General features: G+C 43.4%; 1 protein-coding gene across 1 annotated transcript in view; it reads right to left on the bottom strand.

Moving 5' to 3' along the window:
• Window positions 1-708: 708 nt before the first annotated feature.
• CAPN13 (calpain 13) overlaps window positions 709-20,753 on the bottom strand; it is a 74,414-nt gene continuing 54,369 nt past the window's right edge. The window contains exons 17-25 of the mRNA XM_083831236.1: window positions 19,848-19,910; window positions 18,754-18,811; window positions 17,702-17,769; window positions 16,185-16,253; window positions 15,029-15,107; window positions 11,975-12,091; window positions 8,057-8,112; window positions 6,097-6,191; window positions 709-4,322 (exon numbers count right to left, since the gene is read on the bottom strand). Coding sequence (XP_083687362.1) covers window positions 6,165-6,191; window positions 8,057-8,112; window positions 11,975-12,091; window positions 15,029-15,107; window positions 16,185-16,253; window positions 17,702-17,769; window positions 18,754-18,811; window positions 19,848-19,910 — 537 coding nt within the window. The 3' untranslated portion in view covers window positions 709-4,322; window positions 6,097-6,164. The remainder of the gene's footprint in view (window positions 4,323-6,096; window positions 6,192-8,056; window positions 8,113-11,974; window positions 12,092-15,028; window positions 15,108-16,184; window positions 16,254-17,701; window positions 17,770-18,753; window positions 18,812-19,847; window positions 19,911-20,753) is intronic.

Below are 20,753 nucleotides of genomic sequence, written 5' to 3'. Positions count from 1 at the left end.
CCTGAGGTACAGATTACATAGATCTGCAGATCTACACCCACTAACCAGACACTGTGCTAGGAAAGACATGTCGAGCCCAGAGTTTACTTGCTCCAGCTTTGCTCTGCACTTGAAGGCCCCCGAGCTTGGCCAACGTCGCTGGGTCACAGGCTCAGCTTTTCTCATGCAACAGGTGTTTGGAAGCAAAAGCTGGGTGTCTCACAGCATCCCCTCACCTGGATGCCCAGGCTAAGGCAACTGCTGGTGACCAGAGGAGATGCCTTTGAGAGTGATAGCCCTCGACTGTTTCTTTTCTCGTGAAGATGTCCAGTTGCTTTTCAAAGAGCTGCAAGGGTTTGGCAGCCATAGCACTGTCACGTGGAAACGAGCCCTACTACCGACAGCCTGTGCAAAGCAGCACCTCCTTCTGTCTATCTGAACACGCCAGTGATTGACCTATTTGTTGTCCCTGGTTCACATGTAAGAGAGACAATAAATGGTCTTTCTAATGTACCTGCTACGTCCTGTCAATTTTTCTCTCCTCCCCTTTTAGTCCTCTCTTTTCCAGACCAAAAAATCCCCATTTATTTAATGATTCCTCAACCAGAAGATGCCCAGAAACTGATTATCTTTGGTGCTTTTCTCTGAACATTGTATAACAAGGCACACCCACAAGAAGCTGCACATATATTGGTCTCCTGTTTGAAAATATTTGCTTTTGCAGGTTTGGAGAGCAAACCAGAGTTCAGACCTTCAGAAGAAGTCTGCTGTTCAATCCTGCCATCTGCAGCCCACGTCTAAAACTGCTGGAGGCTTTGCTGCTGCATAAACAAGCCAGCATTTGGAAATGAGTAAACAACCCCTTCTTTAAATAATCTGCTCAGCTGAACTTTCTAAGTTTAAACTTCCCAGGGGTGAGAACAGGAGAAATAGGTTTTTAAGAGGAATGGATATGCTGTGAATGAGATAAAGTCATTTCTCTAATAACTGAGTAGTTAAAACACACACCTTAAACAACAAATTAAGATGACATCAGTCTCAGGGGTGCGTCTGCCTCCTTATCAGTGGTGCAGAGGACTTCATTTAATCTGAGCAGATATTGCCAAAAAGGTGAAAGAATCTGTTCCTGACCTAAACATTGCTGCTGCTAACTTTCTACCATGACACTTGAGCCTTGGGCCTTTTTAAAGGCCCTCCGGTTATTCAGTCAAAATTAAATGAGAGTTTTGGAAATCCTACCCTTTTAAAAAAAAAATCTATTGACTGCTCTGCTATTGGCTATTGCTCTGCTCTTGACTTAGAAAAAGAAGTAGCTCTTCTATGCCTAAGTTTTCCCACTAACACAACAGAACCAATTAATCTGCAAAGCCACAAATATTTTTATAAAAGTACAATGCTAAGTACAATGCTAGTTATTTTTTGTTAATGCTATGGTAGAAGTACATTATTATATTGAAATATCCAGATGTTCTTGTGTAACAGAAAAGCCAGGCTGGTCCCAATATTTGCCTGTGCTCTTGCTGAGCTACCTGAACACAGGTGGTCATCGTTGACCAGCTTTAAATGTTTCCCTAAGCTTCGGTACCAGGAGAAAGAGAGGTACCTCTTTTGAGAAATGGTCACCTTCTGACTGAAGGCAGCAGCATAAGCTGAGCGCTACTCGTCTTGAAGATGTCCCTCTGGGCCGCACACAGGCTTACCAGCCCACTGCTGATGCAGGCAGTGAGGGTCATACCCAGTCTTGCCCCCTTCAGCCAAGCCCAAGGTTGTGTCCTTTTTGTGGCCTAAGAAGTGTGTTATATATTCCACAGAAACAGATGCAGTTTCTTTCTTCTCTAACTTGTTAGCACAGCAAGGTAGAAAGGGAGGTTTAGTTCGTACAGAACCGGCCCTGAATCCTCCTGGATTCTCATATTACAGTAGTATGGGTTAATCGAGGTGTGGGCATCAAAACTTTAAAGTCTTTACCTTTTGGAAAAGCTGTAATCCAGGCTGCATGCTCTGGGAACACCTGCTAGATCAGGCACTATGACGAGCACCTGAAGGTGTTCAAGGTCAGGTTGGACAAGGCCCTGGGCAACCTGATCTAGTGGGTGGCAACCCTGCCCCTGGCAGGGGGGTTGGAACTAACTAGATGTTCTTTAAGGTCGCTTCCAACCCAAGATACTCTGTGATTCTAGGCGCACCATCCCCATAAAGTTGGCCTTCACAGCTTAATCATGCAAAGCTATATGAGATATGAAAGTTTCCCCTCTTTATCTAACACCACACTGATCCGAGCTGCCTTTGCTTTTAATGTAGGCACTTGCATTTGTGAAACGCAGTTAAGTTTCTTGGTGCTTCTGTAAGTAACAGTCACTGCTGTATTACGGTCAAATCGTTTTTCCCTGCATTGACCCAATTTTGGTTTTTCCAGGCTAACAAACACCCTTGCCTTTGCTTGTGGTATGGTTAATCAACAAGTCTGTCACAACGATGGATTCCTCCTGAATTGTTTCTTAATTAGCTTGGTTGGAAGTGTAAATCGAGTGGAATACCAATTCTTCCAATGCTACAGACAGGCAGCTATGTTCAGCTTGATGGCTGTCACTGCTGCAAACCTGATGGAGATGTAGATTCGTCACTGAGACCGCTGGTAGGCACAAACCACACTTGCCAGAAAGGCTCTGCCTTTGGGTTGGTGTGATGCAGGTAAAGGTGGCTTCTATCCAGCAGTGCTTGCAGCAGTCACAGGCTGCAAGTCCTCTGTGCATGTGCATAGATGCAGCCCCTTGTGGGAGAAGAGCCACCATCTCCACTGTCTGGGGAGGAGGAGACAACCTCCCTCTTACATATTTCAACCTTATATATCAGTGACGTTTCTTACCTGGGATGTCTGTTGTCTGCTGCTAGCTTTTTGATAAAAAAGGAACATTTTAGTCTGTGGCACGAGATCTTTGTCTCATGACAGGCAGAATTACCTTCCATACAAACAAATACATATATCCCAAATACAGGAAAAGCAATATATTGTCTGCAAAATAGGGTTTTAGCAATTGCTCTTTATGCACTAATCTTATTGGTTTGTTTCAAAATGACTGAAAAATATCAGAATAGTCTAATTTTACTGATTTTCCTCTGCCCCACATTTTCTGTGAAAGGGTGGGTACAGTGCCCCTGCTTGCGTAAGACTTACCTATATGAGTAATGCTCTCCAAGCTGCAGAATGAGACATTGCTGCAAAATGACTTTACCTTGTGATGTAGCTGTTGCTCCAGCATGTAACATCTTACTGCCAGATGAGTAAATCTGTGGCTTGTGTGTGGATACCTTGATGGAAAATTGTGCAGAGGGTCTGGGTGAGGCATGGTATGAATGATATTGCCATGACTACCCTGAATTGTTTTCATCCATCAACATTTGCATCCATCTTTTTGGCATTTACACAAAGAGAGACTTCAGAGATTTTTTTTATTCAATAGTTGAATGGAATAGATCACTAGATATGCTTTTATCATCATGATAAAAGTATGGAAGTGGAGTTTGTGTGTGGGCTACTGAGAGGCTACAGTTATTTAGCATATTTAAGTTAAACATTTGAGCAGCAATTTTATTTGAAGAAGCCCTTCTAAAGACATCAGGACAGAGAAAGAGAACACAATTCAGATAAACTTGTCTCTTCCCAAACGGTCCTGATGCACACGCTGGAAATCAGACAAAAAACACTGAACAATGTTCTATGTTTCTAATATGCCTCTTCATCTACATAGCAAGTAAAGTTGAATCCCTACAGCTGAGGAACATACACAAGACTTCCTTTTCTTTTAATAAAGTGTAAACAAAAATGTAAAGCTCCTGGTGTTATTTATTGATTACAATTAATTTCTTCAATCTTTTTCTGGCATTTAGAAATGTCACAAAAGCAAATTAAGAATTAATTCATAAAAACTGTCTTAATTGGTTTTATTACCTAAGCAATAAACAGCCCTTGCAAATAAAAGGCCTGACTCTGTTCTTATTTGCAATGGAGTTAACAGAGCAGTTCCCAACTTCTGTGAAGCAGGAAAACCAGCCAAACTATTTACACAAAGATGAGAGGCGATTACAGTCAGCACTTCCAGCCTGCCTAGGCCATTAAGTACTACCAGCTTCCCCATGGATCTCTTTCTTCTCTCTCCAAAACAACTCCAGTTCACCTGAGAAGGACCATCAGTCCAGACATCTGAGTGCCATCAAGCATAAGTGAATATCCATAAGAAAACCTGACTTCATGCCTTCACAGTTATTGTTTCTTCAAGAGCTCCCTGGATGGCTTTGTACGGGATGGCTTCAAGCTGTCTCACACCAAGGAGCAGAAATGCCACCTAAAACAAAGGCAAAGAGACTCATTCAGAACACAGACAGCTGGATGTCAGTCTTTAGAAATAATTGAGAGTATTCTTTCCGACAGATATTTTTTCCAACAAAATCCACATGTCATCACATCACTCATGATTTTTTAGGCTCTAGTTGATAGAGTTTCAGTTCTCTGAGGGGCCCATGCTGTGACTGCCCAATCACCAGCTGTAAGCAACTGGCAAATAGCTGATGTGAACTGCTTATGAACACCCTACAGGTATAATTTCATTCAAAACTGTTAAGTTATGATTAATGATATATTTGCAGAACTTATGATCAGTTTATGAATGATTCATGAAGGGAAGAAAGGAGACTAAATAGACTATGAATATCTTTTTAGGCAGCAATTTAAGCAACTTCATCCCCCAAAACGAGGTCCTTTGAGTCTCATATTTACCTAATGACATTGTGTGGTGCAAGGGGCAGGTGCTGTGTTATGAATAACCTGTTTCTACACAACATCAATACATCAAAATACAGCTTTGTTGTGACAAAGGGAAAGTGTTTTGTCCAAGGCAAGTCTGCAAAAGGCAAACATTTAGGTAAGTAACTATGTACAAGCAGAGCTCAGAAGGGTGAAGGCATCACAGTGATGAGCAGCAAAGCTCAGCTGCTGCTGCAGTTGGGTCTGAATCTACCACACTCTCTCCCCAGGGGACTGCAATAGATTATGTATTTCTCCTTTAACTTCTCACTGAATCTGGCATCCAATGTCAACTGCCTTCAGAAATAGGATGCAAGATACCAGAAATTCTGTTTATGTATTATTATTTATCACAATACCTGACTATAGGAAGCCTCATGTGGATGCAGTCCCTGAATTCCAGTTAAGATCCAGGGGGAGAAGGGGGTGTGTTTTTTTGTTCTTCTTCACTCAGTTTTTGATCCCGGTTGGTAAGGCAAGTGAGTGACTTTGCCCAAGAGTGCTCACGGAGTTCCCGGATTCAACCTCAACGCAATGGCAGGAGGCTTCTGGCTCTTCATTGTGCCTTTTCTCTAAGGATTGGGTTTTTGTCCCTGTTTTCTCCTCACTGCCAACTGCCTGGGACCAGCACTAATGCTTTACCATTGCAACTGGGAACAGCTGCATTCCAGTGGATTACCAGAAGCACAGTAGCTGAGGTGGTTTATGGATGTATAAGCTGGACAAGTTTTGTAGGAAAAAGCAGAGTCCTTTACTAGAACCAACTAGCAAAGTTGGAAAATTCAGGTAAACTCTCTAGGCCTGACATGAAAGGAATAAACATCAAATGAAACACAAGGTGAGGATTGTTGTTCAAAGGTAAATTAATTTACACACTTCAGTTAAAAATGTAAAATCAGACTGGCAAAAAAGTTATATCCTTAACCCTCTAGTTGGCTTTAAATTTGCTGGTTCTATGTAAGATATGAAGGAGTAGTTACATCTCTCAGAAGAAGACAAAAAAGATAAATTCTACTAGTTGATCTACTGAACATGTATCAACTTATGAGGAAAGAGAGAGCATGTGGCTAACTGAGCCCTTGGTGGTCTGAGCAACCAATAATGCCATCAGCAGTTCACCAGAAAAAAATAAAATTAAAATTGCTTGAAGTCCAATTCCTTTTGTAGCACTCACTCACCTTCGGCAACCTCTCCCAGCCCTCCTCACAGTGCAGCTCTCACCTTTTCTCTACCTCTCAAAACTAACCGTAACTCAGGGTGAGCTTTTGATAAAGCAACCCACTCATGTTCACAGTGGCCAACGTAAGGGCACCTACCCCTTTCATCCCAGTGTGTATAGTACTGAGGAGATTTCTCACCAGCCACATTGAGCTCGGACAAGTCTTCAGATGTACATAACAAGAGTCAGCCACTGGAAAGAGGAAAAGAAAATTCGCATTTATATAGTAATGCTACACTAAGTCTTGAGACTTGTGTCTTGGTACCTGCAGGTTGGGACCCAGTCACTGCAGTCCTTTTGTCCTGCACAGAACTGTTATGGGGTTTGGGGACTGTCTTTTCCCACTATTACAATTCAGGCGCAGAAAAACCTTCCATAAGTTACTTTCCACGGTCAATTGCAGTAGCTGCAACAGGAGCAATCACTGCAGGGATGGTGATCTACCTGTGGGTCTGTATGTACACAAACACACACACACTCCACACAGGGACCACAAACCCTATGGAGAGAAGCACGGACTGTGCACAAACCCAACCACAATCTCTCGATACACCCTTTTTTCCCCGCTGGGAAGGGGATTGGGGGGGGGGGGAGGCCGCAATCTTCTCCCCAGCACGGCCAGGTGGTGGAGGAACTACAACTCCCAGAGTGCCCCGCGCGGGGCTGGAAGTTGCCATGGAAACCGGGGGCGGTGGCACACGCTGAAATGTGCAGGCCGCATTTGTGGTTTTTTTTTTTTTCCCCAATAATTTTAAATAGGATTTTGTTTTCAACAGCCCTTTGATGAGCTGCAGATAGAAGGTGCTGCGTTGGGGGTAGAGCAATGGCAGGCCTCCTGAGCAGAAAACCGTAGATAAGCTTTAAAAAAAAAGAAAAAAAAAGAAAAAAAAACTATATATGTATTTTGAAAGGAAAAGGGAAATAAATAAATAAGTAACCCTAAAATGTAGGAAAAAAATGGACAACCAGAAGGTGAAGCACTGGAGCAATGACGCCCTCTCCCTAAATCTTCCTGCCTCTGCGCATCCCTGCCACAAAGTGCTCCCACCCAGCCACTCTTTCCCACCCCCACCAAAATTCCCGAGGAGCCAGAAACCTCCCTATTTTCTGCCTTTTCCATGCCATGAGGTGTCTGGTGGTTGCTGTATGAATTTATTCCTAGAAAAGTCCAGCAGTGCGAGACACCCGGCAGTTCTGACCACTCCCACCACCATCATACTCCACTGGAGCAGGTACTTTTCAGGAGGAAATAGCCAGTTTTCTTCCCTTTTCAGCCCTGCATGATGACCTTACTGAAGACACCAATTTTGGTGCTCTCAGGCACAGACAGGTTCTCAGGCTACAGGTCAGCACCACAATGCTCTTACACTGGCTGTTCATTGCACCAAGCATCACCACAGCTACGAACATAACCTGTGGGAATGCTGCAGTTCTAATATTAACCTCCTTGGTAAATATTACAGCCATCACCTACTGCTCATCAGCAGCCACATCTCACCCAGCCCCGGTTCCCCACTGCAAGCTGACCCCATGTTACCCACTTCGTGCTGTTGAGATCCTCTGGGCACAGCTGCCACCTTCCTGGCCTTGTCTGCTTCACTCCATCGGTACCTCACCTTGATGAAGCCCCAGAGCACCAAGTTTATGGGTGCTCAGCAAACCTTGTCCCCAGAACGCACCCTGGGCATTACAAGTCAATGCCTCTGACCTCACCCTGTGGCCTGGGCGGTGCAGGTTTTGTCTTGCCCCAGTGCAATGTTTCCACCAATATTGGTTGGGGGCAGCAAGGGAAGACCGAGTGTTTTGGACATGGATGGCCACCACAGAGCTGTCCTCACATCAGCAAGGCTGCATGACTGTGGCTGGAGAGCCCCAGATAAATACTTCCTAGCTGTCCATTAAGCGCACACAGCCAAGCAAAACCTTTGCCACTATTGACGACAGCAGCAAAACTCATGGCAACATTCATGGCACTAACACACCACCTTTAGCTTCATCCTGCTAACATACTTGATAATCCCACTGTTGAGCTGGAAAGAAGGAACAAGCATCCTTACCTCCATTGCCGTCACCAAAATTTGTGATCCACCATTTGCTAAGTTTTGAAATGCACCTAGGGATAGAACAAAGAAAATTTTATTTTGTGAGGAGGAAGCAAGAACACAATGCAGTCTGCAAAATAAGTCCATACCAGCCGACCAGCAGAGCTGTGGTCCTTGTGCTAGGATGCTCTGCCTTGCTCAAGTGTCCACATGCAATGTCTTGCCTAGCCACATCTTATTTCTGTGCTAAGTACCCCTCTGCCTTAGCCCTTGCATCACAGCCTGTAAAAACATCCCAACTACAGGTCCAGAATTTGGCAAAAATCATAGAATCATAGAATCATTCAGGTTGGAAAAGATCTTTAAGATCATCTAGTCCAACCTTTTAACCTAGTACTAAAGTAAACCATGCTACTGAGTTCTACATATACATGTTTCTCGAAGACCTCCAGGAATAGTGACTCAACCACTTTCCTAGGCAGCCTATTCCACTGCTGCACAACCCTTTCAGTAAAGAAATTCCTCCTAGTATCCGACTAAAACCTCCCCAGCACAACTTGAGGCCATTTCCCCTCATCTTATCATGTGGTGCTTGGGAGAAGAGACCAATCCCCACCTTGCTATAGCCTCTAAAGTAATCGTACAGTGTGATAAGGTCTCCCCTGAGCCTCCTTTTCTGTAGGCTAAACAACCCCAGTTCCCTCAGCTGCTCCTTGTAAGACTTGTTTTCTAGACCTTTCACCAGCTTCGTTGCCCTTAATGTAGGAACAGGAGTGCTCAGTGTGACTGCTTTCATCTACTCGTAATTTGTTTAGATAGGACCTTGTGCCTGAAGAATGACAGGAAAATGGTGAACTAATGAAAAATATCTTCCCACAAGGAGACTTTCTGTTGGTCGTTTTCCATCCTCCCTGGCAGTGAGCAATCATGGTGTGGCCTGAGGAAAGTGATTCTCTTGAAGTCATTATGCCTTACAAGCATTTTCCATGGAATATAAATGCAGATGCTGCTGTTATTCAGCTAGAATTTGAAATTAACATTGCTTAAAGTTTTCTGACAGTACACGTTGCCATCAGAAAATTTAAACTATTCAATATTGATATTCTATGAGCATATTTCTATTTGTTTGTCTAGAAGAAATGTTCAAACCCAATAATTTGGATGAAGTAGAAACAGTATTATAAGTTCCTATTTATTTTGATATTACTTTTCTCTTAGAAATGTGCTGTTATAAACAGTAAAAACATTTCTCTAGGAGCGTGTTTCCCACCCTGAATAGAAAGGGCATTGTAAGTTCATGAATGTTTCAATACCTATCCAGCTTTAGACAAATTGAAGGGTGTAGGAACAGGGCATAAGGGCCCATTCTTCATCAGCCCCCTAGGACACTGTTTTCCTGGGCTCACAGGCAATCAGAGCTACCTATATGACCCAGAGCAGAGAGAAGGCATGGCTAACACAATGAAAGGCATCCATCCTATACTGTTCTGGAGAAAGTGTGTAGAACAAAGTAATCACCATGTTGCACCCAGTCCCTTGACAAGGATGTATTTGCAGGGCTACTTGCACTCAGTAGTCTTTCTAGGAACAAACTGCAATGCTGAAGTTACCTTTAAACAGAGCTGCCCCTTTACAACTTCATTACCTCCAGTTAAATAGAGTACGGAAAGAAGCTGCTACATTTGGTTTGATTCTCATCTCTTCACTGGCTATCCTGAAAGGATGAGTAATGGTTTAATGGGACAGGTTTATCTCCACTGCTGCATTCACATCATCATAAAGGTGGACTGTCTTTTATTCAAACTTGTCTCCCTTATCCTCTCCTCTAAAAATCTTACTCACAATGATTTGAAAAATGTATTCCACATTAAACCCTCTGTAAAATGATAACTGAAAGACTTGAGAGCATTTTAGAGACTTATTACAGACAGCAATGAAACTTTAGAGATTATTTTCCAAATCAGTCTAAAGGAGTTGTCTTTATACTGGCACTTAAAATGTAAGAGGATATTTTTATGATGTTGAAAAAAATATGCTATTGTACTGCTTTAGGTATAAGAATTTCTGTCTACAGCAAGTGACATCATAAAAATATGGGTCTTTAAAACTTGCCTGATTTTAATGAAAGTATTAAAATAAGGACATGTTCTGACTTTCTGAGCTGCTTCTGTACTTTCTTAAAATGGAAGTTTAGGCAGCATCACCCAGGCAGATCCACTGACCACTGGGGGCCCATAAAACATCAGTGGTAAAACATGCACAGAAAATGAATGCTCATTTCCATGTGCCGCTCATTCCAAACCCAGCTCATTCCAAAGATGAGGTAAATTGTTGTAGCAGTGTTCTAGTACATGGGTTACAATTGCTGGATTTATATAACTATTGGTATTTCTAGTCAAAATGCTTATAATTATAGTAGTAAAAGCTATGTTTTTGTAAAACAGACTATCCTTATTTTTAGGCACTTTTGTTTATAAACACTCCTTCCTTGGCAGACAATAGATAGACACAACACAAGAAATGGAAATGTTTTCTCACTGATGAAACAAAGAGTATAAAATACAAAATATGTAATACAGTAAGCTGAAAGGATTGCTGAAATTGTTAAATCGTTGGATAGGCCTCGCACAACAAGACTCAGCTCTAGCCACAAAATCAAGGCTGAAGAAGGAACACAGTGCCCAAAGTAGAACTCAAACAATTGAATTAGCTGAGTTTGAGAAAAGCAAAACTGCTGAAGTGGTAAACAACAACAGAGCATATGCAAAATGGAAAAAAGAAAAGTACAAGGTGAAGAAGACTAAGAGCCTTCATTAGAAAGACCCCGAAGTGTGACCACCAGAGGGTACTGTGCATGCGGAAGTAGGAGGGACAATATGATAATGAGTTCTCAGAAACATTAACATAAATCTTGACCTTTCTTGGAAAATTGCATGAATATGTATATCGACGTACTTATATCGAGATAAGTACTATCTCCCACGTACCCAGCGCTGTTAATAAAGAATACTTGCTTTCTAATTCTCCAAAGTGAGTCAATGAGTCTTGGAAAGTTACATCGTTTTTTGTGTTTCACTGAGAAGGATCTCACACCTCCTCCTTACCAAAAAGCTGAGAGAACTGTAATGAACTTGGTGGGAACATCTCTCCAGTTTAAAAAAGAAAAAGGCACTTATTCTTGTTGTGGTTTAGACTTCCTGACTTTTAACCAAAACAGAAAGCCTTCCATTCTTCCATTTGAGACATGTTGTTGTACTGGGTCTGTACAAGGTACTGTACTGTACTGTACAAGGTAAAACCACCACAGTTGTGTCATTCCTCCTCACTGGGTAGTGTCCTTTCTGTGGTATTGCCAATGCCACCCTGGAGGAAGCTCTGCTGCAGAACAGGATGCTCAAGCTTGTGTAAAAGGGCACCAGTGCGAGGACATTTTAGAAAATGAGTCTTCCTTAGTGCATGGGAGCTCCAAAATAAGCCTGCAGAAGTCAGGCTAAATGCATGCAGCAAAAACCATTGTCAGCAGTGCCCCTGAAGAAGCTCTGAAAATACATTAGGTTTGCTCCTTCCCTGGGCAGCGTGGTGCAGCAGCAGGCTACAGGTGTTCTGATGGGCTCTGATGGGAATCCTTTCTTCCTGCCCCCTTTCAGTGTACCCATTGCTGTATTCCCAGCCCTTTTCTCCCAGCACCACGCTGGTTTCCCCTGTAGGCAGAAGAACCTGGCTTTTGGCAAACAGCCTGCCCATAGGGATGCCAGGACCATGCCTGGACTTTTGGCAGGTTTATTATTTCCACTCTATTCTGTAGGCCTGTATTACTGTGTCCAGCAATTTTCTCTTTGCTTCCTTCCACTACTCCGTCTGGCTTTGCAGGCTCCCCTGTGATAAAGCTGCCATGTCCCTTGTCTGACCCCAGGCCCGAGTGCCAAGACTCACAGGTCATGGTTTCAAGGCGCAGCATGCAGCACATGAAGTCAGAGAAGCCGATTCTCCTGGTAACATCACCAAACCGCAGGGACACCAGGTGCAGGACTTGCTCATTGATGGCCAGACCTGTAGAGCAGAGGGGGATGACAACACTTGTGACTCGCTGCAGGATGACAGACTGACCCTGCTGGTATTGTGCACGCTACAAAGAAGCCGTGGCCTCCCCTCAGTCCTCGCATCCTGCCAGATTGGTTCTCCTCTGAGTCCCTGCAAGGCATCTTGGATTCCCCCCAGGCTTGGGAACAAGATTTGGGGTAGAGTGATGGAAAATCAAAGCCCTTCTAGTCACTCAGTCATTGTGGCTTAGGTCAGCAAGCAAGAAACACAATTAAATATTCTAGGATTATCTTACTTTGCAATTCTAGCTTTTATTTTCTATTAGAAAGGGTGATTTTCTTTGTGCGTAACTGTTAAAGTCTGAGCATAGCACAATGCCACTGGCGTTTTCTGCTAAGTGGGGAAATACCCTGTGCTTATGCTATTATGCAGTATAGCATACCCAGGATTCTTAATTTGTACATTTTCTCTGATATTAGAAAATGGTAAAGTGTTCATTTCTTTTTTATTAGCTGATTATTCAGTATTTGTGCCACAGTCTATTTGGATGGAAATTGATATTCAACTGAATGAACAAAAATTGCCTTTTAGAATGAGTCTTTTATTAGTTAAATAAAACTACCCTAAATGTGCTGGGTACACAAGAAATGATTTAAATATATTTTGGTCTGAAAGCTGATTTACTAAATAAAAGAAATTTTCTGCAGAGGACTGGACTGATAGCTTCAGTTCGTGCATTCTCTGAGACTTCAGAAAGTCTCATTTGTTCAGCCCCAGTTTTTAGCAGCTCAGCTGCAAGTGAAGTGGCTCTCCCGCTTTTTCCAACCAGTTCTAAACTTTTCAGTTTTAATGAACTCATAATGCAGCCAGATTAATTGAGTGAGCAGAAAAGAAGAAAATGATATTCTGCACCTGTGTAGGGGGAGATGCAGCTGATGGAGGTGGGTTAACACCCAGCATTGACAAAATCTGGTTGCATAAGCCTAGTTGGAGAAGGCCTCCAGCAGGAATTGGACACACAATGCTGAATATTGAAACAAAGGAAAAACATTTGTGCTTCAAATTAAGATAAACTGATTTTAGATTATTTTTCTATGAGGAAAGTTTAGTAATTAAAAATATATAATTAATGACATTTTTTCTTTGATTTTGGTTTTAAACCCTGCCAAGAACCACTGTAGCAGTGAGAAATGAATCCTATCTCTTTTTTAACCCTTTGAAGGCAGTGGGAAAACAATCAAACTCTCTGGAGAACAGATTTCATTGAGCATGGCAATGTTGCTTGAGAGATGCTCTAACCATGTCTTACAATAGTAAAACACTGACAGTTTGGCATGTTCAGTCTGGGATACACTTGCTCTGAAATTTACTCACCTGGCAATGTCTTTCAATTAACCTCATTAATACTGAAGTGTAAATCCTCTCCATTTCCAAGATATTTCAGTTATGTGCTACTGCTTTTTTTTTTTTTTTTTTTTTTTTTTTTTTTTTTTTGGTGAGCTTACTCCCATACCTTTTATCTGTTGGATTCCTTGGTCTGGTTTTAGTCAAGCTTGAAGATAGTGACTTTATGTTTCCCTATTTTACATTATTTTGATGCATTTAGTATTGCCAGAGAAGTGTCTGTAAATATCTAAAGCCAGTGCTCCTGCACATCAGGGCAGCACTGCTGTTAATGCAGCTAGCCTGCTCTACTCTGACAGAAGATTTGACCCATCATTATAATGCTTTGAAGCATTAGGACAACAGTCAAAATTAAGCTCATGCTCCAGTTTCTCGCTGGGAAGAGCTGGCCACTGAACACTTCAGGGCACAGCTGGCTTAGAGCTGTATTTCAGTACATTAGTGCCATTCTGGGGCTTTTTCTGGGGCTGCTGACTCCTTCCTGCTTAGAAGTCAGGACCAAGCTCATCCTAATGCATAGCCAAATAAAAAATAAAAAATAAAAAATGCAGCTGTCTGGCTCAAGAGATGGTAAGAATGAGTTTACAACTTTCTTTCCCCTCTCCACTCAGAACTGCTTATAGTCTAACATGTAATGAACTTGCCATTTAATAGTGCCTTTTTATCCCTTCAAATAGCTGCACTGTTTTGTCTGCCAGGACTTCTCACAGTTTTACACATTAGTGCCTTTCTAACAGAACTGGCCCGGCGGCTTCTGTTTTGATATTTGGCATATTAGTGCTGCACTCCTTAGTCATACACAAACACTCTGCCTACCTCTCAGGAACAAAAAAAGTACACATCCTTTGAGCTGATGGTTTCCACAGATAGTGCTTCTTGCACCAGGTTCCTCACAGGGACAACACCACACCAAGCTCCAGGTACCCAAATGGGAGTTTCTCTACTGTGCAATTACAAGACAGTTGTTGTCTATGAACTGTATTTCTTGCACAACGTCTCTGGAGAGATGACCCAGCTAAAATGCTCTGCTCGTGTGAAGGGGTACCATGCACTCACTGCAAGTTTCAGCATCTGTGTAGCCAACAGAGGTCAGTGCAAACTAAATAAATGTTTGTCACTGTGGCTTTCCCTTATAGACTTAGTCACTGCCATGGACAGTAACTGCAGGAACTAGGTTATGTGCGTGTTCCTTGCTCCTTTCCCCTGATGTGTATTTTGCCCATGACCTAGAGAGACCCTGCAGACTCTGGCCAATGTTGTGCTTCCCTGCATCACTCTGTTGGCTCCCCTGCTCCAGTGCAAAGGGTGGATGATGCTGCATGGGTGGGCACAAGGCCATGCAGCAAGGAAAAGACTTCTCCCTGAAATGAATTTTCTGTCTCAATGCCCTGAAATAATGCAGTCTTCTAAGCAGAACTGTGATCTAACTGGCACTTCTGTGTAATCCAAACTGCTTTATTCATGAAACTCATCTTTCCTCTCTCTTTTTCATCCTTCCCAGCAAAGACAGAAAAGGGAGCTGCTAAGCATATCTGGACATACCTGCTGTCTGTATTGCACTCTTCAATTCAGATATGTCAAGAAATCCAGAATTATTTCTGTCTTCCCTCCTGAAGATATCCTGGAAAACAGTATAATGGCAGATTTCAAGTACATATCACCATTCCCCAAATTTACCACTACATTTAATTATGTAGGATGCTTTCCTTCCTTAAAAAATTTGCTGTAAGGAAATTCAACAGATGGGATGGAGTAACCATGACAAAGCAGACCCATTACTACCAGTCCTGATCAATATATTATGGCATAAGAAATCCCAGTTTTGGGTCGGTTAAAGCTTTTTCCCTCACTTTCCGTGGTTTGCATGCGCAGGCAGAAACAGGAATGCTTACACCTCCATTGACAAAAAGACATTGTCTATGACACACCAAATCTGCCAGGGGTCCCTGCGTGCCAGAATGGCATGGGGTCATCTTTCTCAACAAACCACACTGGAGGTGCTGTTAGTGGGAAGGGCATTGTTGCTCAATGGAGAACTGGCACCCCATTGTCCTATGTGACCTCAGGCTACCCTGAGAGAGGATGAAACAAAGTACATCCCACCAAACTTTGAAGTTTCAGGAAGTCTTCCCTTCCTGCAGAAAAACTGGAGGAAGAAGTACCTGACTCAGACAAGCTGCCTGATTTTAGGTGGGACCCTATATACCAAGCTATTGTTCTCACTGGTTCCAGAGCTAATGCTTATCTTGGAGCAGAGACATTTATCTCAAGAAAACTTTCATCACATCCTACACATTTCTGCTACAAACTGCAACACTGAGGAAGTGATGTTTTTCAGATGACTTTGTTCAATAATTCATTTCAGCTCAGAAAGCTTTAAAAAAAAAGTTGCCAGTGGTGGTACACAGAGATTTCCATCAAATTCTGAGCCCAGTTGGCCTTCCTACCTTTTCACACTTTTTCCTCAGTGTTCCCTGCTTTAGGAAACCCTCGGTTGCTTGTTCAGAGCACTTCACACCCCACTGTTTCTTGAGCTCTCGGCCTTTGCATGAGAGGATAGAAATCTGACCCACTAGGCATGCAAACTTCACAACATTTTTCCCCACAGTACTTTAATATCACAGAGTGTCTGCACCCTGGTGATGAAAAACCCAGCAGTATAGTAAAGGCAGAAAAGAGATAGCACCCCCCCATATACCATGTACTTGGTGAGTTTTTGCCAGAGGCTCCCGAACTCCTGCAGTGTGAGTCGTCCATTCGAATTCGTCTATGCATTTAGTTAAGAATTGAACAGTTAATGAGTGCGAAAACTGATCATGTCTTCATTCCTGAGAATGCTGTCTTCACATAAAGCCTTAAGATGCAGTCGCTTCTGTTTGTTACTTTGTGTTGAGAAAGGCAAGATCTTTTTTGGTCTCCATTATTCTCAGAGTTAAATTCACTTTTTTTCTGGTGATTTGTACAGCTGCTCACACCTGTGCTCACAAACAAAATGTTTCTACTTGTATGATGTCTTTAACCACAAGGGGTCCTGCAGTGATAACTTCAGCTGACATCTAGCCACAGAGCACAGCAGCTCTTGGGGAGGAGCAGAACTGCATGCTCCAGGCCATGTGTGCACACTGACCTGCCTTTGTGCATGGGGCAGCACAACATCAGCTCTGACTGGGTCCTCCTGGAAGAACAGGCAATGAAGGAGGCAAGAGTACAAGGAGTGGATCCTAGCGCCTGCTCTCAGAAGCCAGCAGCAGCCCTTAGCCATGCATATGCTGCAGGCAAGAAAACACTTCCCTACCATGAGCAACAGGACGCCACGGGTGAAAACTGACTGAAAAAAAAGCTGATACTGTCTTTGCAGGCCAGAATAGGTCACACTATACCTAGGCTGTATGTACAGAGAATAAAAAATCCATCTTGAATTAAAGCAGAGCAGTGGTTTCATCAGCTCCCTGCACGTGCCATGCATTCACAGTGTCCACTGAGCCCAGGAGGGGATTTGGAAAGGGGGAAAAATCTCTTTTGCTTGCTAGATGCAGAAAGCTAGAAAGAGAAAGGGAGTGCAGGTCAGTTTCATTCGTTCCCTAGCAGCTTCTAGAAGTCTGAAAATGTCTCAAAGTTATTCCATGGCATGGAAGAAAAGAGAGAGTGAACTACAAAGTGGGAGAAAACACAAGGGAGAATTAATGTTTTCACCAAGGAGCCCTCTTGTTTTACAATGGCCAGCAATGTATTTTCAATGTTGTCTTTTTAACAGTAAAAAGACTGTGATCCATCTAAATAGGGGAGACACACTGGACAGGCTTCCCACACATACACACCCCAGCTTTGCTGGCAATGCTGGCAAGCCATTTAAGCTGCTCATGTGGTTTCAGCTGTAAGGGAAGAGATAGCACCGGGCTGTGCCTAGGCTCTGCACGGCCTCCTCACCTCAGGCCCTGTCTGTGGCCTGCGCCGAGGGTGAAGCGTAGCAAAGCCCTGGGTCCCACAGGCTGGGAAGTGAGAGCCCAGAGTTAGCGGCTAGGTGGAGGTAGCAGACTTCCCAGAGCTAGGGCATGCATGGCGAAGTCTTGCATATCCTCCATGACAAGTTATTTATTGAGGAATGAGGCTGATATTTACTTGCAGGTTCTTACACTGGGAGGCTCAGCTCAGCCATAACTCAAGGAAAGGATGGGCTGCACTAGGGAAGTTTATTGCTTCTGCTTGAAAGGATACATCCATCAGAGCCAAAATGCCTCTGCATGAATCAAAGCTGAATTTTCCTCCAAGGCTGGCCATTTCATCTGCAAGGATTGACAAAACAAATGGAATCAGCAAGAGTGAGGGGGGTGTCAGATGTGTATCCAAGCCACCAGTGGGAGGGAAGGAGGACACTTGTCTGAAGGCTCACAGAAAAAAAAGGGTGACATAACAGGCTGAGGTCCACTAAAGGAGTTTGAAGTGTCTCAGACACCTCTACTGCTTCCTTCCTGAAGGACAGGTGCCCCGCTGGGGCTCACAGATAGCTGCTCTGCACAGTCTTTGCCTACCCTGATGGAAACTGAAGACTCTTGGAATAAGGATTACTAAAATGGCAGTGATATGAACGGCCATGCTGAACTAGTGAGTTCTGAAGCAATCTGAGATTTGTGTATGATCATCTCATGCTATTTTTGAGGTGGGTAGGTTAGGAAGTGTGGGAAATGCTGAAAGGCAGCTTGAGGCCTCTGCAGAGCGGGGACACAGGCCAGGGCAGAGCTGGGGGGGCAGTGAAGAGAGCATGGGACACAGCTCCCTGTGGTCCTCGCTGAAGTAGCCTGGCTGGGGACTGAGTTCCTGCTAGAACTGGTGGGTCATGGAGCAGGAAGGAGGGATCATGGGGACTGTGGGGACATCAGGGGTCAGAATGGAGCACCGCAGGTCTGTGGAGCACAGGCTCTTCCTAGGGCAGGACTGGGAGGGGAGGGTGAAATTCAGCTGTCAAGCAGATGCATGGCTTTGCTGATGGCCGTGCATCAAGGAGTCTGTCAGCAGCCGGTCTGGACTGTATTGCCCTCTTCATGTGATCATTACTTTGATTTTATTTATTTATTTTAATAACACCACACTGCTGTGCACGTAAAGGAAGATTAGTGGAGACGTCTCATTCTTCAAGATCCCATATTGTAATAAGACACACTGAGGATTTTTTGAAGACCATCAAGACATTACTAAATCCTCTGTCTAATTTACACTAGACTAAGGATAGGGAAGTACCGAAGACATTAGCTGAGTCGTAAAAGCTTTACCTTGCAGGACCACTTCATTAAGGAGTTGTCGCAGCTGCAAGGCATCGATAGCTGAGCCCTAATGCAGAATAAAATGCAAAGAGGTCTGTGAGTGCAAAGTTTTCTCCTGCCTCACTTTTGCCCCAAATACTTATGCACCATGGCAACCAAGAAGGACCTCTGCTCATACCTGAGCAGCACCCACCCAGGAGCACAACAAAGCCCTTCGTGCTGCTGGACCATCGTCTGCTCTTCTCCGTGAGTGTATGCAGGGGAGTTACAGGCCTTCCCATCAACATGGGGTATTTTCAGTGGTGATGGGAACACTTGCTCACTTCAGCCACATCCTCTTCACCAGCCCCCAAGCTGGAAAGTCACCAAGTGGCAGGACTTCATGAAGCTGGGTGAGTGGGATGCGAAAACAGGCACCACTGCCTGCTTCCCTCTGAGCAGCCCAACCCAGCAGCAAGCCAGACTGTCTCTCTGTCTGAGACATTGCCAGAGCTTTCAACATGGCAGCCCGTGTTCATTTTCACCTTAATGCACTGATACAGCTATTAACTGCAAGAGGTCCACTGTGCAAAGACTTTTGGCAGTGATTTTTTTTTCTCTTGACTAAGTCAAGCAGTTTCTTTATAACGCTTTATTAAGCCATTAAAAGCATCTCCTGTGAATGCACATAGTTTGGCTCAGAAAAAGCAGGAATCAATTACTCAAGCACTCACTGATGTCTGATTTCCAACTGCTGCAAAGGCAAAATGATGCTGATGAGAGGGGGGATACACAAAGCTTTCTAATCACTTTCTGTACATAAACAAATCAAAGCCAAATAAAGTACATATGCAAGCCCATCACCAGCACAACCATAAATCTCCAGTGCTCTAAAATATGGAGCTAGACATTCTATCCCAACTGAATGTTCCGTTTTTCTGGGGGTTTTGGCAGTTAAATCAATACTGTTTCCAGGGGGTTTTCACTTGAAGATGAAGCTACATTTCCAAAAAGCATTTTTCTAAATGGATTGATATAAACATTGGAGATTAGTGTTCTTTTTGCAAGTCCACATGCCAATTTTAATATTATTATTTTTCAGCAAGATGCTTTAGATAGCATACCTGTTTAGCATATCTTAGGAAGATAGTCTTATAGGAGCTGTCCTGGTTCTGTCTTGGTACAACCTGGATGAAAGAATAAGTATGCACATAAATAAATCAGTTACAAAACGATTGGAGGCAGCAGTCTGCAAATCCAAATAGAGCTTTACAGAGGGCAGGGAAAGAACAGCCCAACTGCCTGAGCTGGAGCAGAAAGTGTGGGTACCATAATTTGTCAGTCAAAACATTGGCTAATGACAACAGCCAAGTAAACTGACAGCTTGTCAGTGGAAAAAGATAAGCCACTATTTATGCTACGCCTCTAATGGGGCTTAATTGCAGGCTGGAAAATGAATCAAAAGGGAAGGCCTTTGCACCACTGTAAGTAAGAGCCTGCTCAGTGGCATGGTTTTACAAGCAAACAGTGACACAGCAGCATGGACTGAACCCAGTTTTGAAGTGTAATTTCCTTTACATCTAAGATACCTAGGTGAAAATCAGAAGAAATCTGCTTTAGGCCTCACCTCTATGGACTACTATGCCTTATAGGGTGCAAGCACTAAATGAAGCCATTCCCAAGGGGAGACATGTACAACCCCTCTTTCAGGTGTGAGTTCTTTTAAAAAGTGATCACACTGATTTGTGAGTTTTAAATCAGTTTTTCCCCATCTCCTTCTTGGATACATACCCATTTCATAGACAGTGCAAGAACTGACTACCTTTGAAATGCTTTCCACCCTGCTATATTTGGTTGATCAATGTATTAAAAGTGGCAAGGACAGTCAGGCCAACAAAGGGACTGTATAAGATTTGTTTCCTTCAGAAATCAGGCTCTGAAAGCGACATATGTGAAGAGGCAGAGCTTCGCTGTGACTCTCATCACTCCAGAGGGGTACCCCAGCCTGTACACACACTTGCTCTCCCACC

This window comes from Anser anser (genome assembly GCF_964211835.1).
Source record: "Anser anser genome assembly, chromosome: 3".
In the NCBI taxonomy this organism is placed as follows: domain Eukaryota; kingdom Metazoa; phylum Chordata; class Aves; order Anseriformes; family Anatidae; genus Anser; species Anser anser.
Note: the sequence above shows the minus strand (reverse complement) of the source record. Positions and strands in the feature narration are given on the sequence as shown.